The 20,318-nt window shown below is 43.3% G+C and overlaps 1 protein-coding gene across 1 annotated transcript in view; it reads left to right on the forward strand.

Annotated features, from left to right (window-relative positions):
* The window catches only part of Pccb (propionyl-CoA carboxylase subunit beta), a 55,385-nt gene that overhangs the window by 11,991 nt on the left and 23,076 nt on the right, over positions 1-20,318 (forward strand). The window contains exon 4 of the mRNA XM_045136620.1: positions 14,048-14,156. Within this exon, the coding sequence (XP_044992555.1) occupies positions 14,048-14,156 (109 nt within the window). The remainder of the gene's footprint in view (positions 1-14,047; positions 14,157-20,318) is intronic.

Here is a 20,318-nt window from a genome sequence, read left to right on the forward strand (position 1 = left end):
AAGGCCCCTGGCAGTTGATGAGTAACATAATCACCTTTGTCAGAAGTCGTTAGACTGCGTCCATGAGCATTTACTGCTGGACTGTCTGTTCTCTCTCAGTTGGTATCAAGATCTTTGAAACCATGAAGTGTGAAACCTCTGACTTTGTTCCTTAAAAAAAACACACACACACACACACAAACTTTAATTAACATTTTCATGCATGAACATAAAGCATTTTGCTCATAATCCCCTTTCACTACTTTCCTGTCAGGGCTTCCGTCCTTGCTCCCTCCCGCCCTGCACCTTTCTTTGTTCTTGTTCCAGATTGTGGAGGTTGTGAGATTCCCAATCAATGCAGGAAGGGTTTTTTTGTTTTTTTTGTTTTTTTTTCCTACCTAAGCTCATTGTGGTTATAAGGAGGGCTTGCATTGAATCTGTGTGTGGCTTTAGGTAATATTGACAATTGAATATTTAGGTAAAGTTTTGTTAACAAATTTTGCAAGAGGGTTGCTCCAGGTTCAAGGCTACTCTGGGTTGTATAGCAAGATCTCCTTTAAAAAACAAAGTATAGAGCCCGGTGGGTGGTGGGTGTGGTGGCGCAAGCCTTTAATCCCAGCATTTGGGAGGTGGAGGTAGGAGGATCACCTTGAGTTCAAGGCCACCATGAGTCTACATAGTGAATTCCAGGTCAGCCTGGACTTGAGTGAAACTCTACCTCCAAAACAAAAAACAAAAGACAACAACAACAAAAATATAACCAAAAAAAGGTTGGTTTTTGGCTGTTAGTTTATTTATTTATTTTTGTTTGTTTGTTTTGAGGTAGGATCTCACTCTACCCCAGGCTGACCTGGGACTCATTCTGTAGTCCCAGGCTAGCCTTGAACTCACACCAGTCCTCTTCCTACCTCTGCCTCCCAAGTGCTGGGATTAAAGGCGTGTGCCATCATGCCCGCTTAGTTTTTTTATTTTTTCTAAAAAAGTGACTTATTGCTGGGCATGGTGGGGGTAAAAACCAAACCAAAACAGAAAAGGCATGTACGTATATGTATGTTTGTGTGCATCAGGGTCTCTTGCCTCTGCATATGTAATATCAGACTCGTGTGCCACTTTTTGGTCTAGTTTTATGTGGGTAGCTGGGGAATGAAACTCAGGCCAGCAGGCTTTGTGAGAAAGTTCCTTTAACTGCTGAGCCATCATTTTCCCAGTCCCTGTTCCCCTCCCCCATGTATAAAATTAGCTTGTTTTGAGACATTTTAAAAATGTGATTACAGGGCTGGAGAGATGGCTTAGCGGTTAAGTGCTTGCCTGTGAAGCCTAAGGACCTTGGTTCGAGGCTCGGTTCCCCAGGTCCCACGTTAGCCAGATGCACAAGGGGGCGCACGTGTCTGCAGTTCGTTTGCAGGGGCTGGAAGCCCTGGCGCGCCCATTCTCTCTCCCTCTGTCTTTCTCTCTGTGTCTGTCGCTCTCAAATAAATAAATTAATTAATTAAAAAATGTGATTACAGTTTTTAAGTTTCTCTTGGCATTGCTTTCACTATATTCAATAAATTGGTGTGTTATTATTTTGATTTGTACCAAGATATTTTCTAGTTTTCCTCTTGATTTTTTTCCTTAGACTTATTTACTCCTTAAAATTTGATATTTAATTTTCACGTGCTGTGACTTCTCTAGTTTTCTTTTAGTTTCATTCCATTGTGATTGATTTCATTCTTAAAATTTGTTAAGTCTTGTGTGTGGTGCTCTACCAGATGGTTTACTTAAATATAATGCCTTTATTTAAACCTTTAGTTTTGCTTTCCTGATGGCATCCTTGATAAGAGTTTTCTTCAGTGCAGGATCCATTTTGGGCTTGCATATTGCAGTTAGATGTCATATTCATTGGTCTTTAACATGAAACAATTACTTAGGCTCTCTTGGTTGGGATATTGAGTTTTTGTTTTAAATTCAGTGCTGGAGATCGAACTCTGGCCTTACATACGGCAGGCAGGTCCCATGCTGCTAAGCTCCGTCCCCAGCCCTGTGAGTCTGTTTCTGGATTTGTATTTCTGTCCCAGGGGTCTGCTTGTTCTGTAGCCAATAGCTCAGTCTCAGTTACTGTAGAGTTATGTCCCTATAATTTTACTTCTCTTTCATTGTTATGTTGCATCTCTTGGCTTTTGCTTCTCTACATTAATATAAGAATTATTCCTTAAAATAGTTTGGTTGTTTGTTTGTTTATTTATTTACAGAGGGGTTAAGTAGGGGTTTTCTGGGGCCTCTTGTCACTGTAAGCAAAATCCTCATGCGTGTGCCACTTTGTGCATCTGACTTTACTGAGGAATCAGACCCAGGCCAGCAGGCTTTGCAAACAAACATCTTTAACTCCTGAGCCATCTTCCTAACTCCAGAATTATTTTTAACTATAAAATAGCTTGTGGGATTGTGATTCTGCTGGATCTATAAATTTGGAAGAAGTGAAATCTTGACAGTGTTAAGTTCTCCTATCTTTTTTTTTTAAATTCTCTTATTTATTTATTTTTATTTGAGAGAGGGATAGAAAGAGGGAGGTAGGAAGAGAGTAAGTATGGGTGTGCTAGAGCCTCCTGCCACTGCAAGTGAACTCCAGATGCTTGCACCACTTCGTGCATTTGCCTTTATGTGTGTGCTGGCAAGTTGAACCCAGGCCATCAGACTTTCAGATTTTGCAAGCAAGTGCCTTTATCCACTGACCTATCTTTCCAGCTCAAGTTCTCCTTTCTTTGAACATGAAGTATCTCCATATATTTAGTTTCTTTCATTTTTCTCATTAAAGCTTTATGTTTTCTCATATATATATAATTTTAGGGTGCTAATTGAAGTACTGTTTAAATTCCAAATTTGGGCTGGAAGTGGCTCAGCTGTTAAACGCACTTGCTTATGAAGCCTGACTGATAGCCTCTGTAGTTGAGTTTTTTGGCATCCAGACAAGTGACCCACTGAAGTGGGATTCCCCATCTAGGATGACCCCAAGTTTTAGCACTATTCCTCTGTGGAGACATATAGTCAATCTCATGTATTTGACGAGTTGCTAGTGGTGGGAAAACCTGAGCATGATTTCCCGTGGTGATGGTCCAGTAGGTGCCCACAGCCTAACAGCCCTCTCTCAGCTTTGTGCTGTCAGCTTGCTTCTGTTCTTATTTCATCAGCCGGTGTCGGAATTACTTTGAATTTGTTCTTGATGTGGTGCCTGGGGTCAGCTCAGTGTGGCCTTTGACCCATTTTGTCTTTTCAGAAGGCTGTGTCAGGATTCTGCTTTCTGTGGCAGCGGTTGTCCCCTTCCCCTGCTGTTGACTTCTTGATACAGACGCGCCTCCGTCCGCTCTGCTCCTGCATTAGCTTTCCTCCCCGCCTCTTGCAGCCTCCACCTCTCCTAGGCTTCCTGCATTAGCTGCTGTCACTGTCTGTGGACCCCAAGGTGGAACTCAAAATTAGTCGCGTTGGCTGTCCACTCCAAGGCTGACAATTCCTGAGCCGTCTGTCCTCTTAAACTCCCGTTTTGCTGTCTCCCAGAGCGGTGATGTGCTTCCCTGTGCACGGCAGCTGCCTCAGTTTGGACTAACTTTTAAATTTTATTTAATTTATTGGAAAGAGAGAGAATGAGTGTACCAGGGCCTCTAGCCACTGCAGATGAACTGCAGACACATGTGCCACCTTGTTCATCTGCCTTTGCTGGGGTGCTGGGGAATCAAACTTGGGTCCTTTGGCTTTGCAGGCAAGCACCTTAACTGCTGAGCCATCCCTCCAGCCCTGGGTTTCCTTTCTTCTTGTTTAACGTCTATACTTTCTTCTCTGTCTCTCCTTTTCACTAAAAAGTACCCCATGGCCTGTGGTTTGCTGCTTTCAACCACACTCCCGCCCCCCCCCCCCCAGTCCTGCTTAGTCCTTTGACATACCTGGAGGCTAATTCTCATCTCTTACTTTATTCTTGGAAATACTGTCACAGGTCCTGTTTCTCTCTCATCCCCTCCTCTCCTCCCAGGTTTTTTTTTTTCTTTTTCTTTCTTTCTTTTTTTTTTTTTTTCCTGTGAGGTAGAGTTCCACTCTAGTCCAAGCTGACCTGGAATGTCGTCTCAGGGTGGCCTTGAACTCATGGTGATCCTCCTACCTCTGCCTCCCCAGTAGAGAGTGCTGCGCCACCCAGTTGTTTGTTGTTAGCCTCTACAAGTGTCATTCCTCCTGTGGCCACCTGCTGTCCTGCCAGATTCCAGCTTCTACTTGCCTGACCAGCTTCCTCACTGCCACTGCTGTCTTTCCTTTTACCTTGTTTCCCAACATTCTTAGCCTGTGCAGCTTGAAACACTTATTTATACCACCAAGATACGGTGACTATGGGACTAGGGAGATTGCTCAGCAGTTAGGTGCTTGTTGGCAAAGCCTCCTGGTCTGAATTCAATTCCCCAGTACCCACGTAAAGCCAGCTGCACAAGTGGCACATGTGTCTGGAGTTTGATCATAGGCAAATAGGCCCTGTTGTGCATGCACGTGCTCTCCCTCTCACACATAAAAAATATTTTTTATAAAACAAAAGATAAAGTAACTGGAAAATATCTGGGGGCTTATGCTCCCAAGCTAGAGCAACTCTAGAGTTCACTGAGGGTGACTGGAGAAGCTGATGCTAGTGTTGGATCAGCATGGCAGTGACGTTCAAGTTGAAGTACTCAGTTTTCCCTTGGGGGCGATCAGGGGACTCTGCTCATCTAGCCCAAGCTGGCACATCACTCTAGTCTTGCCTATTCCCAGGATGGATTAAAAAAGTACACTCTAAAGCCAGGCGTGGTGGCGCACGCCTTTAATGCCAGCACGTGGAAGGCAGAGGTAGGAGGATCGACATAAGCTCGAGGCCACCCTGAGAATACAAAGTGAATTCCAGTCAGCCTGAGCTACAGTGAGACCCTACCTTGGAAACCCCCCCAAAAAAGTATACTCTAGCTGGGCGTGGGGGCGCACGCCTTTAATCCCCGCACTTGGGAGGCAGAGGTAGAAAGATTGCCATGAGTTGGAGGCCACCCTAAGACTACATAGTAAATTCCAGAATTCCAGGTCAGCGTGGGCCCAGAGTGAGATCCTACCTCAAAAAACAAATACACACACACACACACACACACACACACACACACACACACACACAAATGTAATAATTATCCTGTTTGTTTGCCTAGTTCTTAGATTAAATGCAAATATAAACCTAGGGTTTGGGGTTCAAGGACTTTATTGAACCCCTAATACCCTGTTTCCAAACCCGAGCCAGCAGGCTTTGCAAGCAAGCACTTTAACCTGCTGAACCATTTTAGCGTGGAGAACCTAACAAATTATTCTAATACCTTCTCATCTCTGTCATTGCTGCGATCCATTTCACTTTATGTAAGCATATATGTATATGTGCATATATAATCGAATGTTGTGATTATTCTGAACAAACTATTGTTAGCTCAATTAAGAATAAGCAAAATAAGGGCTAGAGAGATGGCTTACCTGTTAAGGTGCATGTCTGCAAAGCCTAAGGACCCAGGTCCCACATAAGCCAGATACTCATGGTGGCACATGTGTCTGGAGTTCGTTTGCAGTGACTAGAGGCCCTGGTGCACCTATTCTTCCTCTATCTTTCTCACTAATAAATAAATAACATTTTTTTAAAAAAGAAGCAAAATAGGGGCTGGAGTGATGGCTTAGCAGTTAAGGTACTTGCTTGCGAAACCTAAGGACCCAGGTTCAATTCCCTAGTACCCACATCAGCCAGATGCATAAGGTGGTACATGCATCTGGAGTTCTTTTTCAGTGGCTAGAGGTCCCGGTGCACCCATTCTCTATCTGCCTTTCTCAAATATTTATATAAACAAGGAATAAGCAAAATAGGAGCTAGGGAGATGGTTTAGTGGTTGAAGGTGATTATAAAACCTGCTTGCTCAGGTTTGATTCCCTAGCCACCATATCTATCTGGGTGGGCATTAGTTTGTGGTGGCAAGAGACCTTGATACACATGTACACAGATGTGCAAATAAGTAAATTAAAAAAATTTTAATGAAGCCAGGCGTGGTGGGGCACGCCTTTGAGCACTTGGGAGGCAGAGGTAGGAGGATCGCTTTGAGTTAAAAGCCACCTTGAGACTACATAGTGAATTCTAGGTCAGCCTGGAGCAGAGTGAGACCCTACCTTGAAAAACAAAACAAAAACAAAAACAAAAACAAAAAAAATTTTTAGCCAGGCATGGTGGCGCATACCTTTAATACCAGCACTCAGACAGACAGAGTTAATTCCAGGTCAGCCTGGACCAGAGTGAGACCCTACCTCAAACAAACAAACAAACAAACAAACAAAAAATTTTAATGGAAGCAAAATATTTTATCCTCATTTGTTCCTTCTCTAATGGCCTTCATTTCTTTATGTAGATGCAAGTTTATGACCTTTGTCACTGACCTTCTGTCTAGAGAATTTCTTTTTTATTTTTTTATTTTTTTTGGTTTTTCAAGGTAGAGTCTCACTCTAGCCCAGGCTGGCTGGAATTCACTGTGTAGTCTGATGCTGACCTTGAACTCATAGCGATCCTCTTACTTTGGCCTCCTGAGTGCTGGGATTAAAGACGTGTGCCACCACAACTTGCTGAGAATTTCTTTTAATAATTCTTGAAAAGCACATCTGTGACAACACATTTAATTAAGTAATATTATGCTGAGGCTCAAACCCAGGGCCTCAGGCATGCTAGGCAAGCACTCTGTCCTCGGGCTACATCGCAGCCCTGAGAAGCTCTTATCCTTCACTTTTGCAAGTTGGCTTTGAAAGTACAGTTTGTAGTCAGGTTCCCCTCCCCAACACATTAGATATTCTCCTGCTCTCATCTTGGAATGTTTGGTTTCTGATTCTCTTTTTCTTTTCTTTCTTTTTTGGCTACTTTTATTATTTTACTTACTTATTTTTGGTTTTTCGAGGTAGGGTTTCATTCTAGCTTAGGTTGTCCTGGAAATCACTGTGTAGACTCAGGGTGACCTCAAACTCACGGCGATCCTCCTACCTCTGCCTTCTAAGTGCTGGAATTAAAGGCGTGCGCCACCACACCCGGCTCATCTTTTCTATCTATAGTGTCTCCACCATGCTTCTTTCAAAACCTCTTGTCATCACTGGTTTTCCTGTAGTGGGCAGTGGAGTGTCTTGCTGCAGTTATTTGGTCATTTTTCTTGCCCACTGCTCTCTGAGCTTACTGGATCTGGAGCTTGCTGACTGCCCATCATTTCATAATTGTTTCCACTACTATTTCTCCCTGGCCACTTTCCTTACCCCCTGCCTCCTTATTCCTGATATTTTTGAATAAAAATGTGGTTTAAAAATCATTTAAAAAATCGTTAATAAAAAGCCAGGCATGGTGGCTCATGCCTTTAATCCTAGCATTTAGGAGGCAGAGGTAGGATTACTGTGAGTTCAAGGCCACCCTGAGATTACAGAGTAAATTCCAGGTCAGCCTTGGCTAGAGTGAGAGCCTACCTCAAAAGAACCAAAATAATAATAATAATAATAATAATAATAATAATAATAATAATAAAAAATGTGGTTTAAGCTGGGCATGATGGTGCACACCTTTAATCCCAGCACTCAGGAGGCAGAGGTAGGAGGATCACTGTGAGTTCAAGGCTACCCTGAGACTATATAATGAGTTCCAAGTTAGCCTGGACCAGAGTGAGACCCTACTTCAAAAAACAAACAAACAAAAATGTGGTTTAAAAATCAGACTGGGGGCTGGAGAGATGGCTTAGTGGTTAAGGTGCTTGCCTGTAAAGCCTGACCCTTATTTGACTCTCCAGATTCCATGTAAGCCAGATGCACAAAGGTGAGGCAAGTGCAAGGTTACACGTGCCCACTAGGTGGCACAAGTGTCTGGAGTTTGATTAAAGTGGCTGAGGCTGTGGTGTGCCAGTTCTCTCCCCGTCTCTTTCTTGCTCTCTAAAAAATATATTTAAAAAAATCAGCCAGAGCCTCAGAGGCCCCCAACACCTCAGCACTGAAGCAGACCAAAAATGAACCCAACATGGCTCAGGGAAATCTTGCCGAAGAGGGGGCGGAAAGAATGTCAGAGTTACATGTTGGGTCATGATTTTCAGAGACATTTATCATACTAATAACTGGGGGCTAACTCCACAATGCACGACCCATTTTCAATAATAAGGAGGGTCTAATGGGAGGGGGTAGATCACAGATGAGCCTAAATAATGGTACCAAACTGCCTGTATTTACTGAAAAGAAAACTAATAAATTAAATTAAAAAAAAAATCAGTCTGGTTTCATCTAATTCTATCTCCTCCTCCTCTTCCTGTTTTTTTTTTTTTTTTTTTTTTTTCAAGGTAGGTAGGGTTTATTGTAGCTCAGGTTGACCTGGAATTCATTATGTAGTTTCAGGGTGGCCTTGAACTCATGGTAATCTGCCCACCTCTGCCTCCCAAGTGCTGGGATTAAAGGTGTGTGCCACCATGCCTGGCTCTCTCTTCCTCTTCTGAAATTCCCAATAGGCATGAGTAACCCTTTGTAGCTCTTTCCCAGTTCTTCTTGGATACTTTCTTGGATTCCCCTGGCCCTTCTTATTTTCTCTGTGCTTTTTAGCATTGGTGGTTTTCAATGAGAGAAGATCAGGCAGAGAGTCTATCCTCAGCCCTGGACAGTTTGCCAGTGAGCACATCAAAGGCTCACTTCATTTATGGAGTGTTTTTGGACTTCTAATGTTTCTTTTTGGCTTTTAGAATTTTCATTTCTCTGCTTGCATTGCACATCTTTTCTTGCTTGCTGTCTGCTGTGTTTCAGAACTCAGTAGAGTCTTTTTATTGACAACTTCCGTAATTATAGACAATAACCCCTCCCTCCCCCACTTTCCCCTTTGAAACTCCACTCTTCATCATACACTCTCTCCCTCTCAATCAGTCTCTCTTTTATTTTGATGTCATGATCTTTTTCTCCTATTATGATGGTCTTGTGTAGGTAGTGCCAGGTACTGTGAGGTTGTGGATATCCAGTCCATTTTGTGATTGGAGGAACATGTTGTAAGGAGTCCTACCCTTCTTTTAACTCTTACATTCTTTTTTTTTTTTTTTTTTTTTTTTGGTTTTTGATTTTTTTTTTTTTTTTTTTTTGAGTTAGGGTTTCACTCTAGCTCAAGCTGACCTGGAGTTCACTGTGTAGTCTCAGGGTGGCCTTGAACTCACAGCAATCCTCTTACCTCTGACTTCCAAGTGCTGGGATTAAAGGCGTGCACTATCACACCCAGCCTGGCTCTTACATTCTTTCCACCACCTCTTCTGCAATGGACCCTGAGCCTTGGAAGGTGTGATAGAGATGTTTCAGTGCTGAGCACTCCTGTCAGTTCTTCTCAGCACTGCAGTGCCTTCTGTATCATCCTAAGGTCACTGCCATCTGCCATCTGAAAAGAGAAGCTTCTCTAACCAAAAATGAGAGTAGCATTAATATATGGGTATGAACATTCAGAGAAGTGCTTACTGGGCAGTTTGGTGAGCCTGGTATATACATTTAGCCAGACACCAGCAGACGTTATACCCCTAGGGCTCATGACTACCCCTGTTGTAGGTTTTCAGTATCAGGCATGTATTCCTTCCCATGGAGCAGGCCTCCAGTCCAATTAGAGAGTGGTTGGTTTCCCCCATAACAGACATACCACTATTGCACCTGTTGGCTCATTTGGCCTGGCTGGCCCAATTTAAGGCTTTCATTGTCCACTGTTGAGTATCTCCACTGGTGATTTCTCTCTCTCCCATTGAACTGCATGCAGTATAGCTTTCTCCAGCTTTCTGTCCGCTGGTCTCCATGGAGGAGGTTTTCAGCTCTGCTCTAATAGGATTTCTCAGCCCTTGCAGCAATAGGGTCTTGGCATCTATTCCTGGTGGGAAACCAAGAGCCTTGGCGATGGCTTATAATGTTTTGGGGACATCAGAGACCTCCCTGGCCAACAACCTGCTGGAAGGTATCCCATCCCTGGTACTTAAAATTTTCTAATAACAGTCTTTGGCTTCTGGTTCTTCCATTGTCCAAAAAAATAGGTTTTCATATGACTTACTCATGCCCTCTTAGATTTTGATTAGCCCTCCCTCCACCTTTCTTTCACTCAATCTCTTCCCCTGACCTCACTTAGGCCTTTCCACCCCCATTAATCTGTTCTTCTACTTACATATATACAATACCATCCTTTAAGTCCCCCCTTCTCCCTTTCTATTTCCTTTATATTCCTTTCTAGCTTACTGGCTTCTGCTACTGAGTTTTCTTCCTACTCACTTAGAAGTCCAATCATCTGTAGCTAGGATCCACATATGACAGAGAACATGTGACACTTGGCTTTCTGGCCTGGGTTACCTCACTAAGTACAATCCTTTCCAGATCCATCCATTTCCCTGCAAATTTCATTTTTCTTTACCACCGAGTAGAACTCCATTGCATAAATGTACCGTATCTTCATTATCCACTCATCAGTTGAGGGACATCTAGGCGGGTTCCATTTCCTAGCTATTGTGAATAGAACGGCAATAAACATGGTTGAGCAAGTATCTCTAAGGTAGTGAGATGAGTCCTTAGGATATATGCCTAGGAGTATTACATAAAAGAGCCAACTAGTGGCTTAGAGAGGTGGCTTAGTGATTAAGGTATTTGTTTGCAATCCGTGATGGCCTGGGTTCTAGTTCCCTAGTACCCACATAAAGCCAGATACACAGAGTGGTGCATGTATCTGGAATTCAGTTGCAGTTGTGGAAGGTCCTGGCATGACCCCTCCCTCCCTCCCTCCCTCCCTCCTTCCCTCCCTCCTTCCTTCCTTCCTTCCTTTGTCTTTCTTTCTGCTTTCAGATAAACTTAAAAAAGTTAACTATTCATTAGAGAAACAGGCAAAGAACATAAATGGTAAGTTCATAGAGATGATTGTTGTAAGACATTTGTTGCAGAATTGAGTATTTAGGGCTGGAGAGATGGTTTAGTGGTTAAGGCGCTTACCTGCCAAGCCTAAGGACACCACATAAGCCAGATGTACAAGGTGGCACATGCATCTGGAGTTCATTTGTAATGGCTGGAGGCCCTGGCATGCCCATTCTCTCTTTCAAATAAATAAAAATTTTTTTTTTAAAGATTTAACTTTTATTTATTTATTTGAGACAGAAAGAGGGAGAGAGGGAAAGTGTGAGAATGGGCATGCCAGGGCTGAAAGGCCCAAGAATTCAGAAGCCCAGGAATACTATCACGCTCCAAAGGGAGCTTAAGCGGGCCCCTGCATACCTCCAACTCCAGGCTTTACTCTCTGTTAAAAGCAAGTAAAGAATCCCTATTCTCATTATATCAGAGCCCGCTCCTAATATAAAACCAGGTAAAAAGGGCATGAGATAGCCCTCAAGGATGGGAAATAAGTAATGAAGTGAACCACTTATTTGGTTTCTGTAAATAGCCTGCACCATAAGCCTTAATAGCCCACACTGTAAGCCTTAGTAGCTCGCACCATAAGCTGTAGCAGCCTGCCTCAGACCACCAAGGTCATAGAAGGCTGATACCACACTCTGCTACCCCCACCTAAGGACCTGCCCAAATGCTGACCTCCAAGGTCATAGGAGACTGATACCACACTCTGCTACTCCCACCCAAGGACCTGCGCAAATGCTGACCACCAAGGTCATAAGAGAATGATTGGTCCACGAGGGGCTTGAACAAATTAAACTAATTGGCTTAGAAACTATGGGGTGGCACAAACTGACTGGCTCACACCCCGCGGGCTCCTGATATTAAAAAAGTAATTGGTCTAATACACAGGCTTTGTTAGAAACCCTATAAAAACTGTCCCATTCCTGCATTTGGGGCTCTGCAGTCCTCTACCCCTGTGTGGTGTATGACTGTGGGCCCCAGCGCGCTTGGAATAAAATCCTCTTGCAGTTTGCATCAAGATCGCTTCTCGTGAGTGATTTGGGGTGTCGCCATATCCGGGCAGAGCATGGGGTCCTCGTTTTGGGGGTCTTACAGGGCCTGTAGCCACTGCAGACAAACTCCAGATACATGTGCCACCATGTGTATCTGGCTTATGTGGGACCTAGAGAATTGAACCAGGGTCCTTAGACTTTGCAGACAAGTGCCTTAACTACTAAGCTATCCCTCCAACACCCCCATTTAAAAAAAATTTTAAAACAGAATTGCATATTTAATAAAACATTAGAAATTTAAATTTATTTAAATTATATTCAACTTATTTATTAAAGTTAGTTATGATACATAGCCTGTTGTAATGATTATTGATTAAAGTTAGTTATGATACATAGCCTGTTATAATGATATAGAATGTTGTTCAAGTTGTCATAATTTTTTTTTTTTTTTTTTTTTTTTTTTTTGGTTTTTCGAGGTAGGGTCTCACTCTGGTCCAGGCTGACCTGGAATTAACTCTGTCGTTTCAGGGTGGCCTTGAACTCACGGCAATCCTGCTACCTCTGCCTCCCAAGTGCTGGGATTAAAGGCGTGTGCCACCATGCCTGGCTAAGTTGTCATAATTTTTTAAAGTGAATTTGAGTCTAGTGTGCATGGGATACTGTTACAAAGAAAATCTTTGGGGCTGGAGAGATGGCTTAGCAGGTAAGGCACTTGCCTGCAAAGTCAAAGGACCCAGGTTCTATTCCCCAGATCCCACATAAGCCAGATGCACTAAGTAATCCATGCCTTTGGAGTTTGTTTGCAATGTCTGGAGCTGGCATGCTCATTCTCTCTCTCTCTCTCCCTCCCTCTTTGCCTGTTTCTCTCTCTCAAGTAAATGAATAAAAAATAAGATAAAATCTTTGGATTAAAGAGAAACAGAAGAGGGAAAAAGGCAAGAAGAGGGCAAAAACGTTGTGTGGCATGCATCTGTGTAAAGCCAAAGACTGGATAGTGGTTGTCTTGGGGAGAGATAGTGGCGGCTTGGAAATCAGGGCCAGATTGTCAACTCATTTTACACTGTTTTCTCCATTGTTTAAATATATATATTTTTAAATATTTTTTATTATTTGAGAGCTACAGACACAGAGAGAAAGACACATAGAGGGAGAGAGAGAGAGAACTCCAGATGCGTGTGCCCCCTTGTGCATCTGGCTAACGTGGGACCTGGGGAACTGAGCCTCGAACTGGGGTCCTTAGGCTTCATAGGCAAGTGCTTAACCACTAAGCCATCTCTCTAGCCCTAAATATTTTTTTTGTTTAAATATTTTATTGTAAATTAGAAATACAAACTAAGGCCAGGTTTTGTGGTTAATGTCTATAATCCCAGCACTCAGGAGCTGAGGTAGGATGGTTGGGAATCTGAGGCCTCTTCTCTCTAGCAAGACCTCTTATCTCTCATGCTGTCTCTCATTCTCTCTTTCACACAGCACACATACACACAGAGAGAAATTAATATATTAAATGAGGGCTGGAGAGATGGTTTAGTAGTTAAAGTGTTTGCTGGCAAAGCCAAAGGACCCAGCTTTGTGTCCCCAGGACCCATGTAAGCCGGATACACAAGGTGGTGCATGCGTCTGGAGTTCATTTGCAGTGGCTGGAGGCCCTGGCACACCCATTCTCTTTATCTGTGTGCCTCTCCTCCCCCCACAAAAAAATAAAGATATTTATATAAATGAATGAATAAGGGAATACAAATAAGTCTGTCTCCATGTCTTCTCATAATAAAGTTGTGATATACCAGGCTTTTAGCTTCACTTAAAGTAGCTGGTTACATCCACCCAGTGCCTCAGTTTCTTCAAGTAAAAGGTGGGGGGATGTGACAGTTGTATTCAACTTTAATGACACAGTCCTGTGAAGTGCTAAGAAAATTACTCTTATGCAAGCTGTGACCCTAAGATGTCAGCCACACTACAAGTTAATTGGTTGAGACAGAAGCATGCATCAGGGATTTCCTTTTAAGACAGATGAGGTGTGGAAAATAGGAGTCTCTGGTCTGTGTGGCTATCATGGATCCCATGCCTCATTTGGCTACTGGGTCTCTATCCTCTCTGTGTTTGGGGTCTTGTGTAAGTGTACTGTGAGCAGCTCTGGTGATCTGAGACTGATGTCTGTGGAATTCTGATTTCAGGACACCTCTTACCTGTTTATCACTGGACCTGACGTTGTGAAGTCTGTCACCAATGAGAATGTTACCCAGGAGGAGCTTGGTGGTGCCAAGACCCACACCACCATATCAGGTGAGATGCCCAGGGATGTCTTCACTGTATTCTCAAATGAAGAGGAAGCATTGCTAAGAGAATGGTGGAAGATTTTTTTTTTTTAAACCTTTCACTGGACAGAACTTGCTTGGGAAGAATATATATAATATGCTGCCTACAGATAAACAATAAAGGCAGATTAGTGTCTCAGATTTGCTAAATAGTGTGCTATTATTGCTTTTGTTTATTTTTATTTTTGTTTTTTAAATTATTTTTTCTTAATTTTTATTAGCATTTTCCATTATTATAAAAATATGTTAATTCCCCCCCCCCCATATTTTCATTTTAAAGAAAGAGAAAGAATGGGTGCACCGGGGCCTCCAGCCACTGCAAACAAACTCTAGGCACGTGTACCACCTTGTGCATCTGGCTTACTTAGGTTGTGGAGAATTGACCCTGGATTCTTTGGCTTTGCCTTAACCACTAAGCCATCTCTCTAGCCCCTGATTTGATTTTTTTAAAATATTTTATTTATTTGAGAGAGTGTGGCAGATAGACAGAATGGGCATGCCGGATCCTCTATCCACTGCTAACGATTTCCAGATGCATGCACTACCTTGTGCATCTGGCTTTAAGTGGGCTTTGGAGAATCAAACCTGGATCCTTTGGTTTTGTAGGCAAGTGCCTTAACTGCTAAGCCATTTCTCCAGGCCTTTTTTCTTTTTTAAAGTAAGATAGGGTTTCATACTAGGCTACTTATTCTCCACTGAGCCACCCCTGGCCCAAATACTCTTACTTTTTTTCTTTCTTTCCTTTTTTCTCTTTCTTTCTTTCTTTCTTTCTTTCTTTCTTTCTTTCTTTCTTTCTTTCTTTCTTTCTTTCTTTCTTTCTTTCTTTCTTTCTTTTTTTTGTTTTTCAAGGTAGGGTTTTGCTCTAGCCTAGGCTGACCTGGAATTCACTATGGAGTCTCAGGGTGGCCTCGAACTCACTATAGTGCTAGGATTAAAGATGTGTACTATTATGACCAGCATGACTTTTTTTTTTAAATGAAAGTTATCATGGGCTGGAGAAACTGCTTAGTGGTTAAGGTTCTTGCTGGCAAGGCCAAAAGACCCAGGTTTGATTCCCCAGTACTCATGCAAAGCCAGATGCACCAGGTGGTGCGTGCATCTGGAGTTGCAGTGGTTAGAGGCCCTGGTGCGTCCATTCGTTCTGCCTCACTCTCTTTCTCACTCTCTCTCCAATAAACAGGTTAATAAAATATTTTAAAAAATTAACACACAAAGTGATGGGTTTCATTATAGCATTTTTAAAACTTACTTATGCTGGCCGTGGTGATGCACGCCTTTAATCCCAGCACTTGGGAGGCAGAGGTAGGAGGATCACCGTGAGTTTGAGGCCATCCTGAGGCTCCATAGTGAATTCCAGGTCAGCCTGGATTAGATAGAGTGAGACCCTGCCTCGAAAAACCCAAAAACAAACTTTTATTTATTTATTGGAGAGAGAGAAAGGGAGAGAGAACAGGCACACCAGGGCCTCTAGCCACTGCAAAAAACTCTAGACACATATACCACCTTGTGCATCTGGCTTATGTGGGTCCTGAGGAATTGAACCTGGGTTCTTTGGCTTTGTAGGTAAGTATCTTAACCACTAAGCCATCTCTCCAGCCCATTATTATGGCTTTTTCTTCATCATGCTTCTAATCTGTGTGCCACAATCCCTAACCCCTAACCCCCCTTCCATTCCCTGTGCCTTCTCCTAGATAGCCTCTTCTGCTTTTATGTCACATGTACGCCACTCTCTTCTCTTTTCCCCATTGTTCTCGATCTCTTCCTTTCATCCCATAATCCCCCTTTTAAGTTTTGTTTTTGGCTTTCAAGGCAAGGTCTCACTCTAGCCCAGACTGACTTAGGACTCACTCTGTAGCCCAAGCTGGCCTCAAACTCACAATGATCTTCCTATCTCAGTCTCTCAAGTGCTGGGGTTATAGGCATGAGCTACCATGCCCAGCCTCCCTTTCTAGCTTTGAAATATGTTTTTGAAAAGTCAGAGCTCTTGATCTTCTGCTCACCACATTTGCCTCAGGTTGGTATCAGCCTCAACCCCTTCCCTCCCCTCACTGTCAGCTCTGTCTCCTGCATGGGCTTAGACTCGTCACCTCCCCACAGCTTGCCATCTCAGTCTTACTCAGGGTGTGGTTGGCAGTGGGATGTAAGATAAAATGTGGTATCTATTCTTTCAATAGCATTGCACGTTTGTAGTAAATTAAAAGTTGTTACGATCATCCAGGCTTGATAGTATGCACCTGCAATCCCAGCACTTTGGAGGCCGAGTCTAGTGTGGATTCCACTGTGAGACCTTGACATGTATACAGAAATATTCCCGGGGAGTCTGTCATCCTCTGTAGTTACCACTGTGGTGTTAGTTATGCAAGTGTGCACACACACATTCTCATACCTGTAACAGTGTGAACACATATTCTCATACCTGTGCTAGTGTGAATGCATACATTTTCATACCTGCAGCAGTGTGAACACACATTCTCATACCTGCAGCAGTGTGAACACACATTCTCATACCTGTGCTAGTGTGAATGCATACATTTTCATACCTGCAGCAGTGTGAACACACATTCTCATACCTGTGCTAGTGTGAATGCATACATTTTCATACCTGCAGCAGTGTGAACACACATTCTCATACCTGTGCTAGTGTGAATGCATACATTTTCATACCTGTAACAGTGTGAACACACATTCTCATACCTGTGCTAGTGTGAATACATACATTTTCATACCTGCAGCAGTATGAACACACATTCTCATACCTGCAGCAGTGTGAACATACATTCTCATACCTGTGCTAGTGTGAATGCATACATTTTCATACCTGCAGCAGTGTGAACACACATTCTCATACCTGTGCTAGTGTGAATGCATACATTTTCATACCTGCAGCAGTGTGAACACACATTCTCATACCTGTGCTAGTGTGAATGCATACATTTTCATACCTGTAACAGTGTGAACACACATTCTCATACCTGTGCTAGTGTGAATGCATACATTTTCATACCTGCAGCAGTGTGAACACACATTCTCATACCTGTGCTAGTGTGAATGCATACATTTTCATACCTGTAACAGTGTGAACACACATTCTCATACCTGTGCTAGTGTGAATGCATACATTTTCATACCTGCAGCAGTATGAACACACATTCTCATACCTGCACCAGTGTGAACACACATTCTCATACCTGCACCAGCGTGAACACACACATTCTTATACCTGCAGCAGTGTGAACACACATTCTCATACCTGCACCAGCGTGAACACATACATTCTCATACCTGCACCAGCGTGAACACACACATTCTCATACCTGCACCAGCGTGAACACATACATTCTCATACCTGCACCAGCGTGAACACATACATTCTCATACCTGCACCAGCATGAACACATACATTCTCATACCTGCACCAGCGTGAATACACTCAATCTCATACCTGCACCAGTATGAATACACTCACATTCTCATACCTGCACCAGTGTGAACACATACATTCTCATACCTGCACCAGTGTGAACGCATACATTCTCATACCTGTGCCAGTGTGAATGCATTCATTCTTATACCTGCACCAGTGTGAACACATACACACTCTCATACATAGGCTCAAACATATGGCTATATCACCTGCTTATTTTTTCTCCAAGCTAGAGTCTTGCTGTAGTCCAGGCTGACTTGGGACTCACTATGTAGTTTCAATCTGGCCTTGAGCTCACAGTGATCCTCCTATGTTGGCCTCATGACTGCTGGGATTAAAGGTGTGTGTCACCATACCTGGCTAATCTGCTTTTGTGCTTGTCATCTTAAAGGAATGAGTGTTAGCCCATGTTATCACAGTTTCTTCTGAAACACACTTGTTGGAGTTTGTTTTTTTTTTTCTTTTCTGGGCAGTGTATGATCTTCCTTCTAGGCTCGAGATTCTGATGGGCTGTGTCTCACATGCTTGGCCCTGTGTCCCATGAGAAAGTCTAGAAAGGTGCACTGTGCACCCATCTTCTCTCTCTTGCTTGCATCCCTCATTTCTGGGTAACTCACCAAGCACTTAAGTTTTTTATTTTCACTCTCAATTTTTCAGTCTGGTCCAGGCTGACCTGAAACTCACTTTGCAGCACTAGTCTGCCCTGACCTGGAACTCACTATGTGGTCTCAGGCTGGCCTTGAATTCACAGTAATCCTCCCAAGTGCTGTGACTAAAGGCGTGTGCCACCATGGCCAGCTTGATTTATTTATTTTTATTTTTATGAGAGAGAGAGAGGGCACACCAGAGCCTCCAGCCTCTGTAGTTGAGCTCTAGATGTGTGTGCCACCTTGTGCACAGGTGAGACCTTGCACACTTGTGCCACCTTGTGCACAGGTGAGACCTTGCACACCTGTGTCACCTTGTGCATCTGGCTTATGTATTTCCTGAGGAAGAGAACCAGGTCCTTAGGCTTCGTAGACAAGCACCTTAACTGCTAAGCTGTTTGCCCAGCCCTTTCATTTTAAATATTTTTTGAGACAGGGTTTTTATACTATAGCCCAGGCTAGCCTGGAACTGTGTAGCCCCGGCTGGCCTTGAGTTTGCAGTAATCCTCTTGCCCTAGCCTTCCAAGTGCTGGGTTTACAGGGGTGAGCCATCATGCCTGGCTTACCATACACTTTAAGTGTAAGTCTAGAGCTGGAGAGATGGCTTAGCAGTTAAGGTACTTACCTGCAAAGCCAAAGGACTCGGTTCAATTCCCCAGAACCCATGTTAGCCAGTTGCACAATGTGGCACATGCATCTGGAGTTCGTTTGCAGTGGCTGGAAGCTCTGGTGTGCCCATTCTCTCTCTCTAAGTGTGAAGTCTAGGAGTTGTTAATGTATTCAGAATTGGGTAACTGCCTTCACAATCAAGGCTATGTCATTTTCATTACATTATCCCCCCGAAAAATCTTTTTTTTTTTTTTTTTTTGAGGTAGGGTCTCACTCTGGTCTATGCTGACCTGTAATTCACTATGTAGTTTCAGGGTGGCCTCGAACTCTCTGCGATCCTCCTACCTCTGCCTCCTGAGTGCTGGGATTAAAGGTGTGTGCTACTACACTCAGCTTCCCCAAAACAACTCTTGTAGCCATTAGGAGTCATACTCCACCATGCCCCAAGTATTCTAGCTTTGGGCACTCACTAGCCTACTTTCTGTTTCTGTATGCTTTTTTTTTTTTTTTTTTTTCCTAGAGGTAGGGTTTTGCTCTAGACCAGGCTAACCTGGAATTCACTATGTTGTCTCAGGTTGGCCTCAAACTCAGTGATCCTCCTACCTCTGCCTCCTGAGGGCTGGGATTAAAGGCGTGTGCCACTACACCCAGCTGGTTTTCTTTTTTTTTTTTTTTTCTTTTTTTTTGCTGTGGGGACAAAGTACCTAACCAGGGAAGGAAAGAGTACATTTTGGCTGACAGATGCAGACACTAGCACCCACCTTGGTGGGAAAGCAAGGCAGCCAGTTGGGAGCCAGTGTCACAGTTATATCAGTAGGGAGGAGATAGAGAGAGACCAGCATGTGGGGCCAGTCCCCCTTTGATACACTTTCTCCAGCAAGGAGGATCCAACTCCTAAAGGTTCCACAACCTTCCAGAACAGCACCACCAGCTGAGGATTAAATACTCAAACAAGGGGGGGGAAAGATGGTCCAGCAGCTAGGGCGTTTGCCTGAGAAGTGCAACAACCTGGGTTTGATTCCCCAGGACCCATGTAAAGCCGGCCAGATGCACAAGGTGGCACATACACCTGGAGTTTGTTTGCAGTGGCATGCCCATTCTCTCTCTCAGCTTGCAAGTAAGTGAATAAAAATATTTTTTAAAGCCAGACGTGGTGGCGCACGCCTTTAATCCCAGCATTTGGGAGGCAGAATTAGGAGGATTGCTGTGAGTTTGAGGCCACCCTGAGACTACATAGTGAATTCCAGGTCAGCCTGAGCAAATATTCAAACAAGCCATTGGGGGTCATTTTATATTTAAACTACCAGTTTTTATTTGCTGATTTTGGAAAGTTCATATAAACTGAGCCATACAACATGTCTTTTTAAATTTTTTATTGGGTATATATTTGTTGTATGAAGTAATGGTTTTATGATATAATTCATACAAGTACATCATATACACTGACCAT

This window comes from Jaculus jaculus, chromosome 17 (genome assembly GCF_020740685.1).
Source record: "Jaculus jaculus isolate mJacJac1 chromosome 17, mJacJac1.mat.Y.cur, whole genome shotgun sequence".
NCBI lineage: Eukaryota > Metazoa > Chordata > Mammalia > Rodentia > Dipodidae > Jaculus > Jaculus jaculus.